This window comes from Denticeps clupeoides, chromosome 11, assembly GCF_900700375.1.
Source record: "Denticeps clupeoides chromosome 11, fDenClu1.1, whole genome shotgun sequence".
Lineage (NCBI taxonomy): Eukaryota > Metazoa > Chordata > Actinopteri > Clupeiformes > Denticipitidae > Denticeps > Denticeps clupeoides.
The window spans coordinates 12,277,754-12,293,939 of record NC_041717.1 but is presented as its reverse complement, the minus strand read 5'-3'; the positions used below and the strand labels follow the sequence as shown (position 1 = coordinate 12,293,939).

At 42.7% G+C, this 16,186-nt stretch overlaps 1 protein-coding gene across 2 annotated transcripts in view; it reads left to right on the top strand.

Moving 5' to 3' along the window:
- hmcn2 (hemicentin 2) overlaps nt 1–16,186 on the top strand; it is a 53,779-nt gene that overhangs the window by 23,422 nt on the left and 14,171 nt on the right. For both annotated transcript variants that reach the window (XM_028995913.1, XM_028995912.1), the window contains exons 24-51: nt 1; nt 274–357; nt 3,813–4,010; nt 4,091–4,221; nt 4,468–4,615; nt 4,934–5,060; nt 5,448–5,605; nt 6,247–6,525; nt 6,618–6,763; nt 7,029–7,179; nt 8,070–8,300; nt 9,182–9,295; nt 9,553–9,740; nt 9,969–10,065; nt 10,201–10,362; nt 10,892–11,005; nt 11,108–11,304; nt 11,474–11,555; nt 11,733–11,864; nt 12,390–12,533; nt 13,052–13,217; nt 13,337–13,461; nt 13,553–13,736; nt 14,276–14,373; nt 14,688–14,966; nt 15,153–15,346; nt 15,784–15,865; nt 15,952–16,088. The exon at nt 1 is cut by the window's left edge. In XM_028995913.1, coding sequence (XP_028851746.1) covers nt 1; nt 274–357; nt 3,813–4,010; nt 4,091–4,221; nt 4,468–4,615; nt 4,934–5,060; nt 5,448–5,605; nt 6,247–6,525; nt 6,618–6,763; nt 7,029–7,179; nt 8,070–8,300; nt 9,182–9,295; nt 9,553–9,740; nt 9,969–10,065; nt 10,201–10,362; nt 10,892–11,005; nt 11,108–11,304; nt 11,474–11,555; nt 11,733–11,864; nt 12,390–12,533; nt 13,052–13,217; nt 13,337–13,461; nt 13,553–13,736; nt 14,276–14,373; nt 14,688–14,966; nt 15,153–15,346; nt 15,784–15,865; nt 15,952–16,088 — 4,149 coding nt within the window. The remainder of the gene's footprint in view (nt 2–273; nt 358–3,812; nt 4,011–4,090; nt 4,222–4,467; nt 4,616–4,933; nt 5,061–5,447; nt 5,606–6,246; nt 6,526–6,617; nt 6,764–7,028; nt 7,180–8,069; nt 8,301–9,181; nt 9,296–9,552; nt 9,741–9,968; nt 10,066–10,200; nt 10,363–10,891; nt 11,006–11,107; nt 11,305–11,473; nt 11,556–11,732; nt 11,865–12,389; nt 12,534–13,051; nt 13,218–13,336; nt 13,462–13,552; nt 13,737–14,275; nt 14,374–14,687; nt 14,967–15,152; nt 15,347–15,783; nt 15,866–15,951; nt 16,089–16,186) is intronic.

The following is a 16,186-nucleotide window of genomic DNA, read 5'->3' as shown; positions in this document are numbered from 1 at the left end:
GGTGTGTAGTCCAGCAGCCCGGTGCTATTTAATTGGCTGCAAATGTATTTAAACTATTTGACCACACTGAAATCATTTTTTTTATTGAAGCCACCTTCAAATGACCGCAACTGACCTCTTACTGCGAAAAAAACGTGGCCCAGTTCAGTCGGTTTTTGTCTTTATAGTTTATCCAGTCAAGTAGAACATGGTTTTCACTGGCCACATGTTGACCATAACACTGACCCCTGACCCACATTTATTCGGCACGTGTCTCCTTTTGGGATTCTTTAGAAGCGCCTTATTTTGAGGATCCGGGGGAGATTGTGATGGAGAGAGTGGTGAACAGCAAGGTTGTGATCCCCTGCCATGCCAAAGGTGAGAAGAATGAAAGTTTAAAAAAAGTGAAAGTGATTGTTTTGTCATTGTGATACACAGCACATGGCACAGCACATGGTGCACACAACAGAATTTGTCCACTGGATTTAACCCAGGAGCAGTCTGTGGTGATGGTACCCTGCTCAATTCTTTTTTGGGTTTTCGTGTTTGCTTTGTCCTGATTACCTTGATTGTTGTCATTGTTGTAAATGTGTCCCCATTCTCTCATTTGTCCTTTTACCCTTTTAACCTGCTGGTGTCCTGTTATTGAAACCCAATGAAGTGATCAACTGATTACGTTTTGATGACTAGAGGTGGTCTTGTTCAATGTGCAGCCAGTAGTCAGATCCTCTGAAGCACAGACTGATTGTTTTTCTCCATAAAACTATGAGTGGTTTTTAAGGTTAGGAGGATTGTTAATGGGGGTGATTCTTGGCAAGGATCTTACGATACATGGATCACGATACGATTATATCACAATATATTGTGATACTGTACATATTGTGATATTCTACAGTTTAGTGAAAATGTAAAAACAGAGATGATATTACATGAATAATTCAGCCCAAAAAACTTAACTCAGAACGGAATTTTAATGTTTGCCCCCAATCAGTTATCTAAGGCTGGTGTGGTGCGTGTAGAGGACTGAGCCATAGCTTTGTATCCAAAAATATTGATATTTTATGTCCCTGTATTGATACAATATCAACACAAAAAAATGTATCAATATTTTCTAACACCCCTAATTGTTATGATTGTGGGAAGTAGTAGGGGTGGTAGTAACCTAGTGGGTAACAAACTCGCCTATGAACTAGAAGACCCAGGTTCAAATCCCACTTACTATCATTGTGTCCCTGAACAAGACATTTAACCCTAAGTTGCTCCAGGGAGACTGTCCCTGTACACCCGCTTGTCTGGTGTGTGTGACTGTATGGGTTTGAAGGGGCACTGTCGGCATTCCCCCTCTGACTCATTCATTTTTTAAGCCTATGATATTGTCCCACTAATTTCTGGTACAGTCACCTGGGAGCAATCTGGGGACAAGGTGATGGCAATAGTGATGTAAACCTGTGATTTTGCACACATAGGACGAGGATGTGATTCTTCTTCTCATGCCCTGCATGTTGGTTAGGTGTTTGAAAGTGTTCCATGGCAACAGCTCGTGTTTGTGGATGGACGGTGCGGCGGGGGTTGGTGGATGTTCGGAGCAACAGCTGGAAGTTCATTCTGCCTGGTGCCTCAGAGGGTCACATCTGCTTTCTTCTGTGCTGAGGCCTGCTGAGAGAGGAATCCTAATTACAGGCTGCTGCTGGCATATAATGGACTGACATGTCTGGAGTGCAGCAAGGAAGAGGCAGGGATCTTAACAAGAGGGCGGCTCCTCTGGGACTCTTTACTGAGCGGAGTCTGGAGTATTAGAACCTTCTTGAGGAGCATCTTGTGAGGAACCGCTCATGTAGGACTATGCAAGTACCTCCTCAGGCAACAGTAGGAGGTAGATGAGGGCCTCACTGACCAGAGAACATGACAGATACTGAGTATGTAGGATGTAAAGCCACGTCACTGGCTGTGACGTTGCAGTGATATGAAGAATGAGGCTGAAGAACTGACCCATATGAACTCTCGACCAATATATTCTAATTCTGACCTTTTAAAACTTCTTGTTCATCTGAACTAAAAACAGAGATGACAAAACCATATAAAAACACATTACAAAAATAGTAAAAATGTGTATACTCACATGAGTGAAATACAAATAATATGCAATTAATCATATGCAAGATTCAAAACTAACAAAATAAATACAGAAAAAGCAGGATGAAAGCTAGACAAAAAATATTTTTGTGCTTTCTTTATCACACTGTATTATTATTTATTATTATATTCATTATTGTAATGCCTTTTCAACATCTTTAATGAATCATCTTCTTTTTCATTTACAAGCTGTTCAAAATGTTCAAGCTGTTCAAGCATAGAGTGCTAAACACTGTCTTTGGTCGCTGCCTCAGCTTGTTTCAATCTAAGGCGCTGGTCTTCTACTCCAACTTCATCTGGAGATCATTCTTGATCTTTGCAATTGTTGTTTTTTCATAATATACAATACTGATATTTGACAGTTTGAGTCTCTAATATAATACTTATAATGATAAAAATCATAACGACATTGTGTTCCTTAGCAACCTGCTAAATTCAGTCAGGTCGGAAATGTGAACATTTGTTCACAAAAAAAAAGACAAATTTAATCCAACTTGGTTTGCAGTCAATTTACCTCACACGGGAGTCGTTTTGGTGCGAGCTCTTTGTATGTCGGTATTCTTTCTGGCTGTGCGAGGATTCGGTGCAGCTTTATTTTTTACTACTGCGGTTCTCCTGCTCAGTTCCACAGCTTGGATGTTATCAAGCGTTTGGTGCGCAAACCCGTCAACTGCCACCTCCGGAATGCAAGTCGGTGGAAACACGTTGAAACGCTGACATGTTGCCTCACGTCATCCTTTATCTCCAATTAAACACCTGCATGAAGTCACCGGACATGCGTCTGTGGTTTCTCACAGACAACCACCGGATTCCTCATTAAAGCAGTCCACGTCAGCACATCACATCTGTACCTATTTCACCCCAATCCTCTGGGTTAATAGTAAACGTGACTTCCCTTACAAACTGTAAACATGTGTTGGAACCGTCACCCAGGACCTCCGTGCCTTTCTGAACATGGAATGCCTTGAGACTGAACTCAGTGAATGAAGAAGAGTAAATAAACAGAAGCGACAATCCATTTGCCAAGAAAACAGCCTTTTACTCTGCAGTTGGGTGTTGGAGGAAGTTGAGGTTCTCGCACCCCCTCAACCCCCCCCTCCTGATGCTCCGTGAAAGTCTTTACACATCTGCTTAAGGGCCTTTCTAGACAGGCTTGTTGGTGTTCGTCTCAGCTTTTGGACTGCTGGCCTGTTGCTCCTGGTCCCTCCTCTTTTCTCTGGACTCTCGCGTCTATTTCCAGCCGCACATCCCGACCTCTCTAAATCAGTCCCCATTCTCCAGGTCCATCGTTCTTTTTTCTTTCTTTTTGACCTTGACAGTCTTACATGGTTTTTGCACTCTCCACCATGTGCCCTTATTTGTATATGGTGTTTTTAAAATTGTATATTGTGTTTTTTTTTTTATTGTATTTATACTTTGTATTCAATGTTACTGTTACTGTTTTTGTATTTAATGTTACTTGTATGGGTCAGAGAGTAACGTAATTTCAATTCTCTGCATGTCCTGTACATGTGGCAGAATTGACAATAAAGCTGACTTGACTTGAGTCTGTATCGCCACTCATCTGCAGTCGTTCCTTCCTGTGGATAGATGTAACATCTGCTTTGCCCCCTACTGTTGAGGAGAGGAGAAGCATCTTTATTTATCGCACTCCTGATTGGTCTCATTGATCTCATATTTTTATTTTTTTTTTACCAAAGGTTCTCCTCAGCCCAAGGTGCGCTGGTTCAAAAATGGCCTAGAGATTCACCTGGACCGACCAGAGCTTGGGCTCACCATCTCACCTGACGGTGCTTTGGTCATTGTCTCAGCATCGGCCAACCGGAGCGGCGACTTTAAATGTGTGGCCACCAATGAAGCTGGGTCCGTGGAGAGGAAGACCCGACTGAAAATCAATGGTGAGGTAGACGATGAAACTGTTCATTTAAGGTTGCAGTTAGGCAAGTGTGCTACATCAATTATCACTCCATTTGTTTAGTTCCTCCAGAAATCCAGGATGATGGCCAGTCAGTGAACCTGACTGTCACCTTGAAACAGCCACTCAGTCTGGGGTGCGACGCTTTCGGGATCCCCTCTCCCTCAATCACATGGACCAAAGATGGAAAACCTGTATGTATTAAACCATAAACTAGTTCATTCTAGAAACTGGAGACGTGAAGTTCTTCTGAACCTTTATTTTGTTCTTTTGAATTGCATCAGGGCTTTTCTATATTAGCCTTCATTGCCTCAAAATGTGTAGCTGACCTTTAGTTTTCCTGTCTTTTTCAGTCATCTCCAGAGTTTTATTCAAATCCTGCATCATAATGCCACCTACTGGTTGGTTAGTGTTAGTAATATCTGGGCTTGAACATTCAGGTGATGGAAACCCCAGGCGTGTACATCCAGAACGGCCAGCGGCTCTTGACGATCTACCGAGTGCAGGCGGAACACGCCGGTCGGTTCTCCTGCCTGGCCCGCAACGTGGCCGGCGAGGCCAGGAGGGACTACGGCATAGTGGTGCAAGGTGAGATGAATGGTGGTGTTGTTCTAAAGATGACTTATTGTCTGACTGTCTGTCTATTCAAATAAATATACAAATAAACATGAGATTTTATTGATGTAAGTCAAGTGCAATGAATATAAATGTAAACCTTTTTCTTTGTATTTATTTTTATTTTGCATCTAATTCTTGACACGTCTCGCCAATACTACCTTTTTCATTGTACTGTAGTAAACCAGTGTTGCTATAGTTTGTTTGATTGGATTCGAGCTTTTGTGTGTGTGCATTTGGATGATGTTGTGTGCATGTTTGTGTGCTACGTGATCATCTCTGTATACACAGTGCCCCCGGTGATCTCAGGCTCAGGTGGGGTTCAGGATCTGTCTGTGGTGGTTGGTCAGGAGGCGGAGCTGCAGTGTCGGGTGAGCGGACACCCGCCTCCTCAAGTGGAGTGGACTCACGACGGAGAGTGAGTGCATTCCTAACGAAGAAACAAAGTCACATGGGTGCTTCATTTCTCAAACAACCCATATTATTAAAATTGAATCATAGAATGCTGAGCACCTCACTCAGACCTATATTTGGGGCAGTGGTGGCCTAGCGGTTAAGGAAGCGGCCCCGTAATCAGAAGGTTGCCGGTTTGAATCCCGATCCGCCAAGATGCCACTGAGCAAAGCGCCTGTCATGGCTGCCCACTGCTCACCAAGGGTGATGGTTAAAAGCAGAGGACACATTTCGTTGTGTCACCGTGTGCTGTGCTGCAGTGTTTCACAATGACAATCGTTTCACTTTCACTTCACTAATTGTCCACATAATAAAATTGTCGGTCTCCTCCTTCTTTCTGGCTGTCTCTCAGGGTCCTATCTCGTAGCGGTGACCCCCACGTTGAGTTCCTGCAGCAGGGGCAGGTGCTGAAGGTCAGGTCGGTTAGGGTGAGAGATCAGGGTCTCTACCAGTGTGTGGCCAGCAACAGCGCGGGAACCCAGATGCGCCAGTACAGACTGAGTGTCCAGGGTAATCATGCCCCGCCCATGTACAGATATACAACAAACCACTCATCTCGAGGACAATTATGCATTGGAATGTGAAAATATCTGTGCAGTGTTCTGTCCTCACTTATTAGACTTATTATAATGAGATTTTTTTAGTCTCGTTTATTTTATGGGACTGCTTATTGTTTTAAATATTCAGCTGTGGTTAAATATAGGCAAATACATGAACTCATTATTGCTTTTGTATCATACATTGATAGTGACTGATAGTGACACTCATATGGTGTAGTCAGACAAAAAGGGCTTTACTTTTGGTCCAGGCGCTAGGCGCAGCACAAGGTGTTTTGTATCCTTGCATTTTGAATCAAGGAATGTGCCAGATACTCAGATGATTCCTAATTTCATCTTCGTGCAACGCACAAAAAGATGGGACGTGGGAGTGAGCTCACAAAAGGGAGAAGTTTGAAATGAAATTTCAAGCTTCCTTTGCATTATGTGCTGGCAGGTCCTTTACTGATTTAATTACAAGACATAGAAAACCGTTCGTATTTCATTGCTGTTGCAGAAGCTAATTGGGCATTGAGAAGGGTGGTATTGCACTGTTATTGTCTCATTCCTTATCAGTCCCGTCATGGTTTTTACTACTGAACTCCTCCCTCGCAGCTCCGCCTTCCATCCGTGGCTCTGCTGAGAGCTCTGTGTTGTCTGTGGTACTGGGCTTCCCCACCTTACTGACCTGTGATGTGGAAGGCTCCCCCCAACCCAGCATTACCTGGCTGAAGGACAACCAGGTCATTGTGTCCAGTGCCCAGCGCACATACACCCATGGGGGACAGACCCTGCGTCTTGGGGCGGTTGGGGCAGACGACGCCGGGCTGTACACCTGCCGGGCAACCAACCCTGCAGGCACAGTTCACAAGGACTACACGCTGAGCATTCTGGGTAAGCAAAACCGAGATGCTGCAGAAACAGAATAAGTCTTCATTTCTTTCACAGTATTGAAGTATCAGAAGGAAACTGATTCTCCTCTTTAGTTCCTCCACAGATAGAAGGAGGGGAGAGCACTTCGGTAGACTTTGGTCAGAGAGAGGAAAAAGTTCGGATCAACGGGACGCTGACCCTTTCCTGTTTAGCCAAAGGTTTTCCTGAGCCAAGCACACAGTGGTTCAAAGATGGGCAGGTTAGTCTACACTTTATTGTACATGTTGACTTACAGGGTAGAACTACAAATGCATTCAATTTGACTATTAGTCTGCTTCCAGTTTCAAATATTTCCTTGTATGCAGATCATGCTTCACAGCTTAGTTAATTAAGCAGTCCAGGTATTATTCATGATCTTAAGAACACTGATACACTTCAATAATCGTTGACTAATCTATTCTGAGTGTATTAAACCCACATTTGTCCATTTGTCTTTCGTGATGTCTTGCTTGTGGCATCTCTAGCTGGTGACAGGCAGCTCTCACCCTGGAATCCTGGAAAATGGCCGGCAGCTACAGGTTGACAGGGCCATGCTGTATCACGAGGGACAGTACACATGTGTGGTGACCAACAAAGTCGGAGAGGACAAGAGAGACTTCCAAGTTTCTGTTCAGGGTCAGTGCTTTCAGAGGTCTCATTTGTCTTGTGTATACTAAGTATTCATAAAGTCCCAAAATCCATCATAAAATCAATACATGTAGTCCTTAATGGCTTAATTTTGAAAATAAGAGAATACTTTCTCTTGATTACCACAGTGATTACCACAGCTCTAATTATGTAATTTTTCTAATAATTGTTCTAAAATTGTTTGTAAAAATTTTTTTAGATAGAATTCTAGTATAGAATATACATATTTTTTATGTATTTTTATTTATTGTATATTGGTCAACAAATTTTCAATTTTCCAACAACAAACTGTTGACCAATATCCACCCACCACCCTCAACCCCACCCGTCAAACAGCAAAGAGAAAAATAAATAAACATATAAATAAATAAGTATTTTAAATAAATGTATTAAGAACAGAGGGAAGGGAAGCAGTCTCCTCTCAGTGTTGTAGTGTTGTACTTTGTATATGCATTAGGAAATTACATGCCTATGCTGGACTTAAACTGGATGATTTAACATAATCAAAAAATGGTGACCAAAACTCCTTGAACATTTCCTGACAATTAGCTTGACTGCATCGCAGTTTTTCCAACTGCAATATGGAGAGCATTTTCTTGATCCAAACAAAGGGCGGGTTTGTCTGATTTCCACAACAGCAGAATAAGTTTTCTGGCCTATAATGAGGCGAAAGCTACCACCTTGGCTTGAGACATCTTAAGAATTATATCTGGAGGGGGGACCCAAAAAATAGAAATGTATGGTGTAGGTTCAATTGTTCTCTTACATAAAGATGACTAGATTATGAAAATACTTTCCCAGAAATTTGAACGTATTTTTAACATCTTAGTGGTGTTGAATTGTTGAATTCCATGTTTGTGAGCCTTTTCCCACTGTAGTTCCCCCAGTTTTCCAACGAGTGAATAATGGAGTGGCAGGCTGGACACTCAGTCTGGAGGAAGATGGCGAAGACATAGACAGGGAGGAGGAGATGACCGAGAGACGGGAGGTGGTGCTGGGTCATCCCATCAGCTTGTCCTGTGAAAGCAATGCCATCCCCACACCGCGGCTGAGCTGGTACAGGCACGGGCGCAAGCTGTCCAGCTCTGATGGAGTAGTGCTCCTGCCAGGTGAGTGATGACGTATCCTGTATATCTGCATCCGAGGTCATTTTTAGGCTTAGATGTATCAACATGAGATTATGTGTGCCCCTTCCAAGTCTTTCTTTTTGTCAGAAATATAGGTTTTTGGAAGCCGAAGTGGACAATATACAAATATAGGCTTCCCTTGACAACCTATATTTTTATTTAGGAGAATATTTGTGGGTAATCATGAGCATATTAAATATAAGTATTTTTTCAGCGATGTATTTAAGCAGGCTGCTAGTAGCCTAGTGGGTAAAACCAGAAATCCCTGAGCCGGATACTTAACCCTGAGTGTCTCCAGGGGGACTGTCCCTGTAACTACTGATTGTAAGTCGGTCTGGATAAGGGAGTTGGTTAAATGCTGTAAAATGTAAATGTAAGTGTTTTGTTAAAACCTTAAAATGATATTCAATTTTAATATCTGAAAACACCCACTGGATGAAATACTATGTGTACGCTTGGGGTCAAATAATGATGAATTCTGTGGTGAATGTAGAAGAGTTTTTTTTTGCTGACAAAAGAAGTTTATGCCCTGCAGCTAATTCTTGAGAATGGAAATACATATACAATACAAATAATATTTATTGGAAGCTGAACAATTACTAATTATGCAGCAGAAGATGGTCAACTTTTTATGACTTATTCAGGTTACTCAGGGCAAGTGAGACAGACCACTATTAAAAAAAGCATCTTCATATCTTGATTCAATAGAAGATTCAATTTCTTTGTAGAGCCTACTAAATTATTAGTGGTTTGAAGTCCAAGGTGTCAGCCTAACTTCTCTGCCAACGGTAAACCATAAATATACATCCAAGTGACAGATAAGTTTTACTACATGAAAAAAACTATATGCCTTATGGTTTCAGGAGGTCAGACCCTTCAGATTCCACGTGTCCGGGTGGAGGATGCTGGGAAATACACTTGCCAGGCAGTGAATGAAGCAGGAGAGGACCGCATGCACTATCGACTGGAAGTTCTGGGTAAAAACTACATTCGGTTTTGTTGTTTGTCTCCACAATCGTGCTTTCTTAAATGTCATTGATGTGCCATCACAGCTGAGTATTAAAGTTAATCTGATTTTCATGCATTTTGAGAAGAATAAACCTATATAATATTCCCTTGTGGGCATAATAATTTATATAAATTAAATGGATTTTAAGCTTCAGGACAAAAATGAAGTGTTTTTGTAGTGGTTTTTCATGTCCAGATTTAAGGTTCTACCATGTCCTGTTTGCAGTCCCCCCTGTTATCTCTGGTCAGTCTGAGGCCTTCATGGAGGATGTAAATGCTGTGGTGAACAGCACCGTCTCTCTGCGCTGTGACGTCACAGGCAACCCCGCACCGGCTGTTTCCTGGCTGAGGGACGGCCTGCCCCTCTTCAGTGGACCCAACCACCAAATCCTGGAGGAGGGCAAGGAGCTGCAAGTGAGGCTCAGAATTCCCCTGTACTCTCTCACACAATACATACTTAATTAAATACAATTAAAATTCTCAGCATAGCATCAAAAATATTTCATAAAATTTGACGTTTTACAGGTTCTTTTTGTCCACATCTTAAAAGGTTTAATCTGTCCTGGATTAGTCCTTGCTTTATACAGTATCTGTAGTTCTTTTATTGTGTTGTATTCAACAATTATTTTATGTTCCCCACAGATTGTGAGTGTACAAGTATCTGACATGGCCGGCTACCAGTGTGTAGCAGAGAATAGGGTGGGGACTGTGGAGAAGCTCTTCACTCTCTCAGTACAAGGTAAGTGTGTCACCTGTCACAACTGTGCAGCACATAGGTTTACTACATAGTACAACTTTGTAGAAGTTTTTCTAAAATGTAGGTGTACTTTTATCACATCACATTAATAAATTATCACATTTTCTCTACACCCAGTTCCACCTAGGATGATTGGTGAGCGGGAAGAGGAGGTGAGTGTGGTGGAGGGGCACATGGTCTCGCTGCTGTGTGATGTCCAGGCCTATCCCCAACCTGAGATCACCTGGACCAGAGATGGACAGCTGCTGCAGTTTAGCACAGGCATCCACATCATGCCAGGTACATGCAAAAAGTTTATAATTACAAACTACTGGCTGTTGGAGGAGAAAGCTGGATGTTCACATTGCAAAGATGAGCTAGTTCAATTTTGGTGCTTAAAAAAAGTCAAGTATTCATGTCTTAAAAGCAAAGGTTAGGTAAACTAGATTTAATATCCATTACCTTGAGCAAATGAGACAAAGGTGTGGTGTTATGTAGGTTAACAAGTCCATATGCTTACTTACAAAGTCACAACATGAAGGATTTGCCCCATGCATTGTCCAAGATTCTTTCAAAGTTTAACTCACTTTAAATAATTTTGATGGGACGAACTATAATTATCTTATGTTTGTAGGCTCTTATGATCTTGGTACTCAAAGTTCAAGGTGACTGTGATCTAACATTTTGTGAATCTCTAGAACATCTTGATGGCTTTTCTTAAAATGTGGAATTCCCTTAAACTACTGGGTGAATGGACTACCTGGTTGTCTACTGTAAAAAATGATGGGCTGTGAAAGGGGCTTAATGCCAGCCTTCTCCTGCTGTCCAGGTGGACAGATGCTACAGTTGCCCCGAGCTCGGAAGGAAGACGCAGGGCAGTATGTCTGCACGGCCACCAACACGGCTGGTCAGGTGCAGAGGAGCATCCTGCTCAGTGTCTACGGTCTGAACATACTCCCCACAGAATAACCTCAACATATTTTTGATAAATAGATCCTAGATACATTATAGAATAATGAATAATCTTCCCAACCCCCCTCTGCAGTCCTACCCGTCCTTGAGCCCCGGAAGGAGTATGAGTCAGAGGTCATGACCCCTCAGCGAGGCTCGTCTGTCACCCTCCGTTGTGACGCCCACGGCGTGCCTGAACCTGAGGTCACGTGGTACCGGAATGGGTTACAGCTGGCCCCGGCTGCCGGGTCGAAACTAGAGCTCCACTTGTTGGAAATCCATGGGATTCAGGTACCCAGGCCCTGCACATGGTGGACAGTTTACTGTGCTGTACTGTTTTATATTTTGTTTCTCTCAAAGTACATGTGAAAATGTGGTATTTGCTTAATAATCAAGACCAAAACAGACAAACAGCAGAAACATGGAATATTTAGGTATCCATATATTTTTTGCTTCAAAGGTGGCTGACAGTGGTATATACACCTGCAAAGTGTCCAACATTGCTGGACAAGTGGACCGCACATTCAAGATAACTGTGCATGGTGAGGCATTTGTTTTTTAACTTTGCGCTTTGTCTACTCACACACAGAATCACACGGAAAAAAATAATACTTATAATAACTGCAAAGACCAGAGCGTTTTTTAATCTTGTCACCAGAGGGTATCTTCTGGATCCCCATGTACATGGCTGACATTATACATTCACTCATCACATATAGTGCCACCTGTCCTGGAGGGTCATCTGCATGAGTCGGTCACCCAGAACCTGGGCTCCCATGTCACCCTGTTGTGTGAGGCCACTGGTGTACCAGTGCCCAGCATATCCTGGCTGAAGGATGGCACACCTATAGGTTAGTGGAACTTAGTATAATGTAATAAGTGTTACATTACCACTCTAAAAATGGGTTATTAATAATTGTGATGTGATGTTCCATTTATGCTTGCTTACAATAAAAGAGAATAATTAATATAAACAAATGCATGTTTGTACAGTTCTGCCTTTGTATGTTTTGATTTGCACAAAATTGGCAGAAAGTGAATGAAAAATGTACAGAAAGCACATTTTGCCAAGTGAAATCATTACTATTAACAGTATCTGACATTATTAAATTGAATATATTTAGGTTACTTGTGAAACCCCTATTCTCTGATAACTTGAGTGAGGTTTAAAATATTTTAAGTTATTTATTGTCTTTAATTCAATTCCATGTAATTAATTTATATAAATTAAATCAATCTGTTTAATTAATGTGATATCATTCATATTTTTAATTATACTAATGGCCATATGTATCCATTTGTATTTCTCACTCTTATTTAAAAGTTAGCTAATTGAATGCGGGTGTGTGTGTGTGTGTGTGTGTGTTTGTTCACAGAGACCAGTCTACAGTGGCAGTGGTCTGTGAGGGGCAACAGGTTGGAGCTCGGCCCCCTCCAGCTCTCTCATGCTGGCACCTACACCTGCGTGGCCAAGAACACAGAGGGCCAGACTCAGAAGAACTACTCCGTCACTGTACAGGGTAACAAATCACACCACCACCCTCAGCCCCTCTCTGATGATGAATTACTGTGTATTACTGTTAAGACTGTAGGTTCTGGTTCTGCAGTGCAGAGTTTCAGTTCTCCTTCAGCTTTTGTTCAATGTGCCACTGGGTATTTTGTCTGAACTCCGTGTTTTTTCAGGTTTAATACTGGAGGCCTGAGATCCTGTTTAATGTTTTCCTTTATGCTGCCAGTCTAAAGTATTCATTCTAATAACTAATCTAATTAGCAGTGGACTGAAAAAATATTATACTATGATAATGTTGCTATTTTATATAATGTTTTATATACATATTTTAGTTAACAATGTTAAGTAAATTGCAAATTTCCTTTTGTCTAATCGTTGATTTTTATTATATTGTCAGGCACCTGGTACTGCTATTTTGAATGAAATATACATTCAGGTTTTGTTTGACAGTCATTTAACAATTGACAGTCTTATTTATTTTGTTCAAAATCTCCTGATTTTGATTTATTTTTTTGCTTGTCTGCACAGTTTCACCCACCATCTTGGACTCAGAGCATCCATCAGACGTGAGTGCCCCTGTGGGCGAGGAGCTGAGCTTGGAGTGCCGAGTGATGGGGACACCAACACCTCAGGTCAGCTGGTTGAAGAACGGTGTACCCCTGGCCCCTTTCCGCGGAGATGAGGACAGACTCCAGTAAGTTTTTTTCCAGCCGTTACTGTTCAGGATCCCTGACTCCTGTGTTCATGCTCTGATTTAGATGGGAGCACGCTTAGATAAGCTGACGATACACGGTTACTTATGTTTGTGTACAGCGTTTCTGCAGATGGGGCCACTCTTACTCTGATGCATCTGCATCCCGAAGACTCAGGAACTTACACTTGTCTGGCCGTGAGCCCAGCTGGTCAGGAAAGCAAGTTCTACAACCTGTTTGTGCTGGGTAATGCTGACACTCAACCTAAATACACTTCAGAGATGCAAACAGTGTGCACTGGGCTATAAATCCTCTCGGATGTTACATGTCCTCACAGAGCCTCCGTCCATAAGTGGAGAGACCAGTGCTCCCAGGGAGGTGCAGACCACCCAGGACAGCGTGGTGACACTGGAATGCCAAACTTCTGGCAACCCACCACCGCAGATTAGCTGGCTGAGGAACGGGCGACCACTTCCCCTGTCCCCACGAACACGTCTTTTATCTGCTGACTCCATCCTCAGGTCAGGTCAGGTCATCTAGTGTGGTATTATGTACCCTGTACCCTTGCTTTAGATCAGCTGGTTCTGGTGATTGGTTGATTGCCATGACATAATCTCTGAATACAGTACGTCAGAGAGACTGTCCTAGCCTATAACATGTATGTCTCTTACCATCCATTAATGTTGGCCAAAATATGTCTTATTACACCTTTATCTTGAAAATGAACAATTACTTTTAGGTTTTAATTTAATTAGTTTCATAAATATTTGATGCTACTAAGTCATATCTGGGGCAAGGGTGTTTTCCGGTCAAGAGGTGGTAGTAGCCTAGTGGGTAACACACTCGCCTATGAACCAGAAGTCCCAGGTTCAAACCCCACTTACTACCATTGTGTCCCTGAGCAAGACACTTAACCCTGAGTGTCTCCAGGGGGGGACTGTCCCTATAACTACTCATTGTAAGTCGCTCTGGATAAGGGCGTCTGATAAATGCTGTAAATGTAAAATGTAAATGCAATTTGCAAGCTAATGACACTCCTCTCTGGCATCTGTCCTTGCAGGATCTCCTCAGTGCAGCTCTCCGACGCTGGCGTCTACACATGTGTGGCACGGAGTCGTGCCGGCCTTGCCGAGCTCAGTTTTGACGTGCAGGTCCAAGGTGCAAACCACTGGTCACTTCATTTGCAGTAACGGCACATTTAACAGATAGTAATTTAACAAGCAGTAATATATATATACGCTGACACACACACACACACACACACATATATGTGTGTGTGTGTGTGTGTGTGTATATATATATATGTGTGTGTGTGTGTGTGTGTGTGTGTATATATGTGTGTGCTATTTATGCAGTCTTAGATTGGATAAGTAAGCTAGTATGTTGGAACTGTTGCATTGCATCTGTCCTTAATGCCTTTTCAATTTAACATTTAATACCGTAGTTTAAACCAGTGTATATTTCCTGAGCAGTGCCCCCGGGTGTGGACAGGACAGAGCCCACCGAGCAGGTGACGGTGGTGCGGGGGTCGGCTGTGACCCTGACCTGCGAGGCCCGAGGCGTTCCCCCTCCCACGCTGACATGGCTGAAAGACGGCCAACCACTCGCCCTTCACCGCAACCTGCTGCTCGACGGCCAGGAGACACGCTTTGAGCTCCCCGATGTCACCCTGTCAGATGGTGGTCTTTATAGTTGTGTGGCCAGCAACCAGGCAGGAAGCAGCACTAAGACGTTCAACCTTACTGTGCTGGGTAAGACAGTGTGTCTGTGATCATAAACACTGAAGGAAAAAATTCTATTGTCACACTTCTTACTATGATTCGAGCTGTAAAACTAGTTAATGTGTTTCGATTGCCCATTCTGAGCTACTGTGAAAACGCAAAATGGCTGCATTCAGGTAGCATTGCGATTTGAAGAAATGATTATGTCTCTCACAGACCCTCCTAAAATCTCCAGTGCATCCTCCCCTGAGGAGATGACGGTGGCTGTGGATAGTGTACTGGAGCTTCAGTGCATAGCTGAGGGGCTTCCACCACCCACCCTCAGCTGGCTGAAAGATGGTCTGCCACTGGGGGAGAGATCAGACCTGGTGCTGAGAGGTGGACGGATCCTCAGGATCAATAAAGTTCAGGTAGAACACCGTGGTTATGAGGTCTTCTTTTTAAATAAGGGGTGCTGTGCATACACAATGTGGAATCTCCATCCAAAATTCATTTACCTCCCACAATCCAAACACAAGAACGTTTAGTACACTGACTTTAGGTACAATGATTCCATGACCATAAATCCTATCAGACATACATAAATCATGGCTAGCGCTTAGATGGGAGAGATCCTTTGGAACAAGGGGAAAGATGGACTAAGTAGCCATTTTGACCATCGCTCCTCTAGTACGTCCTTTGTCACCCCTTTATGATGTGCTTCTTGAGGTAGATTAAAATCATTCCTTTTTAGACCTGGACATTTTGGAGACTCTAGCTTTCCTCTCACAATTCTTTGGATAAGAGTGTAAACCTGATGGACAGATGGATGGAGGAAAGTGTGTTAGAATGCATGTGCATGTTCCAGGTGGATGATGCTGGCCTGTACACTTGTTTGGCAAGCAGTCCGGCTGGAGAAGATGGAAGAAACCACTGGGTTCGGGTTCAAGGTAAGAAATGCACTGCATTTTGTTTGTCTGTTTTATCTCTTTTTATTTTCACACATGTCTGAACCAATGCTTGTTTATTCCTCCAGTCCCTCCAACCCTGATTGGTTCGGATGAAATTAGAACAATGTCTGTCCCAGCCAAAAGTCACCTGACCTTGGAGTGCCAGACAAACAGCGACCCCCCACCCATGATTGAGTGGTACAAGGATGATGTTAAACTTCAGGTTGGGTTTTATTAGTAATTAGGGATTAAGATTAGTAAATAATGCAATATTCTTTATTTAGATTTCACTACATTGTAGAGGACATCACATTGACGGTT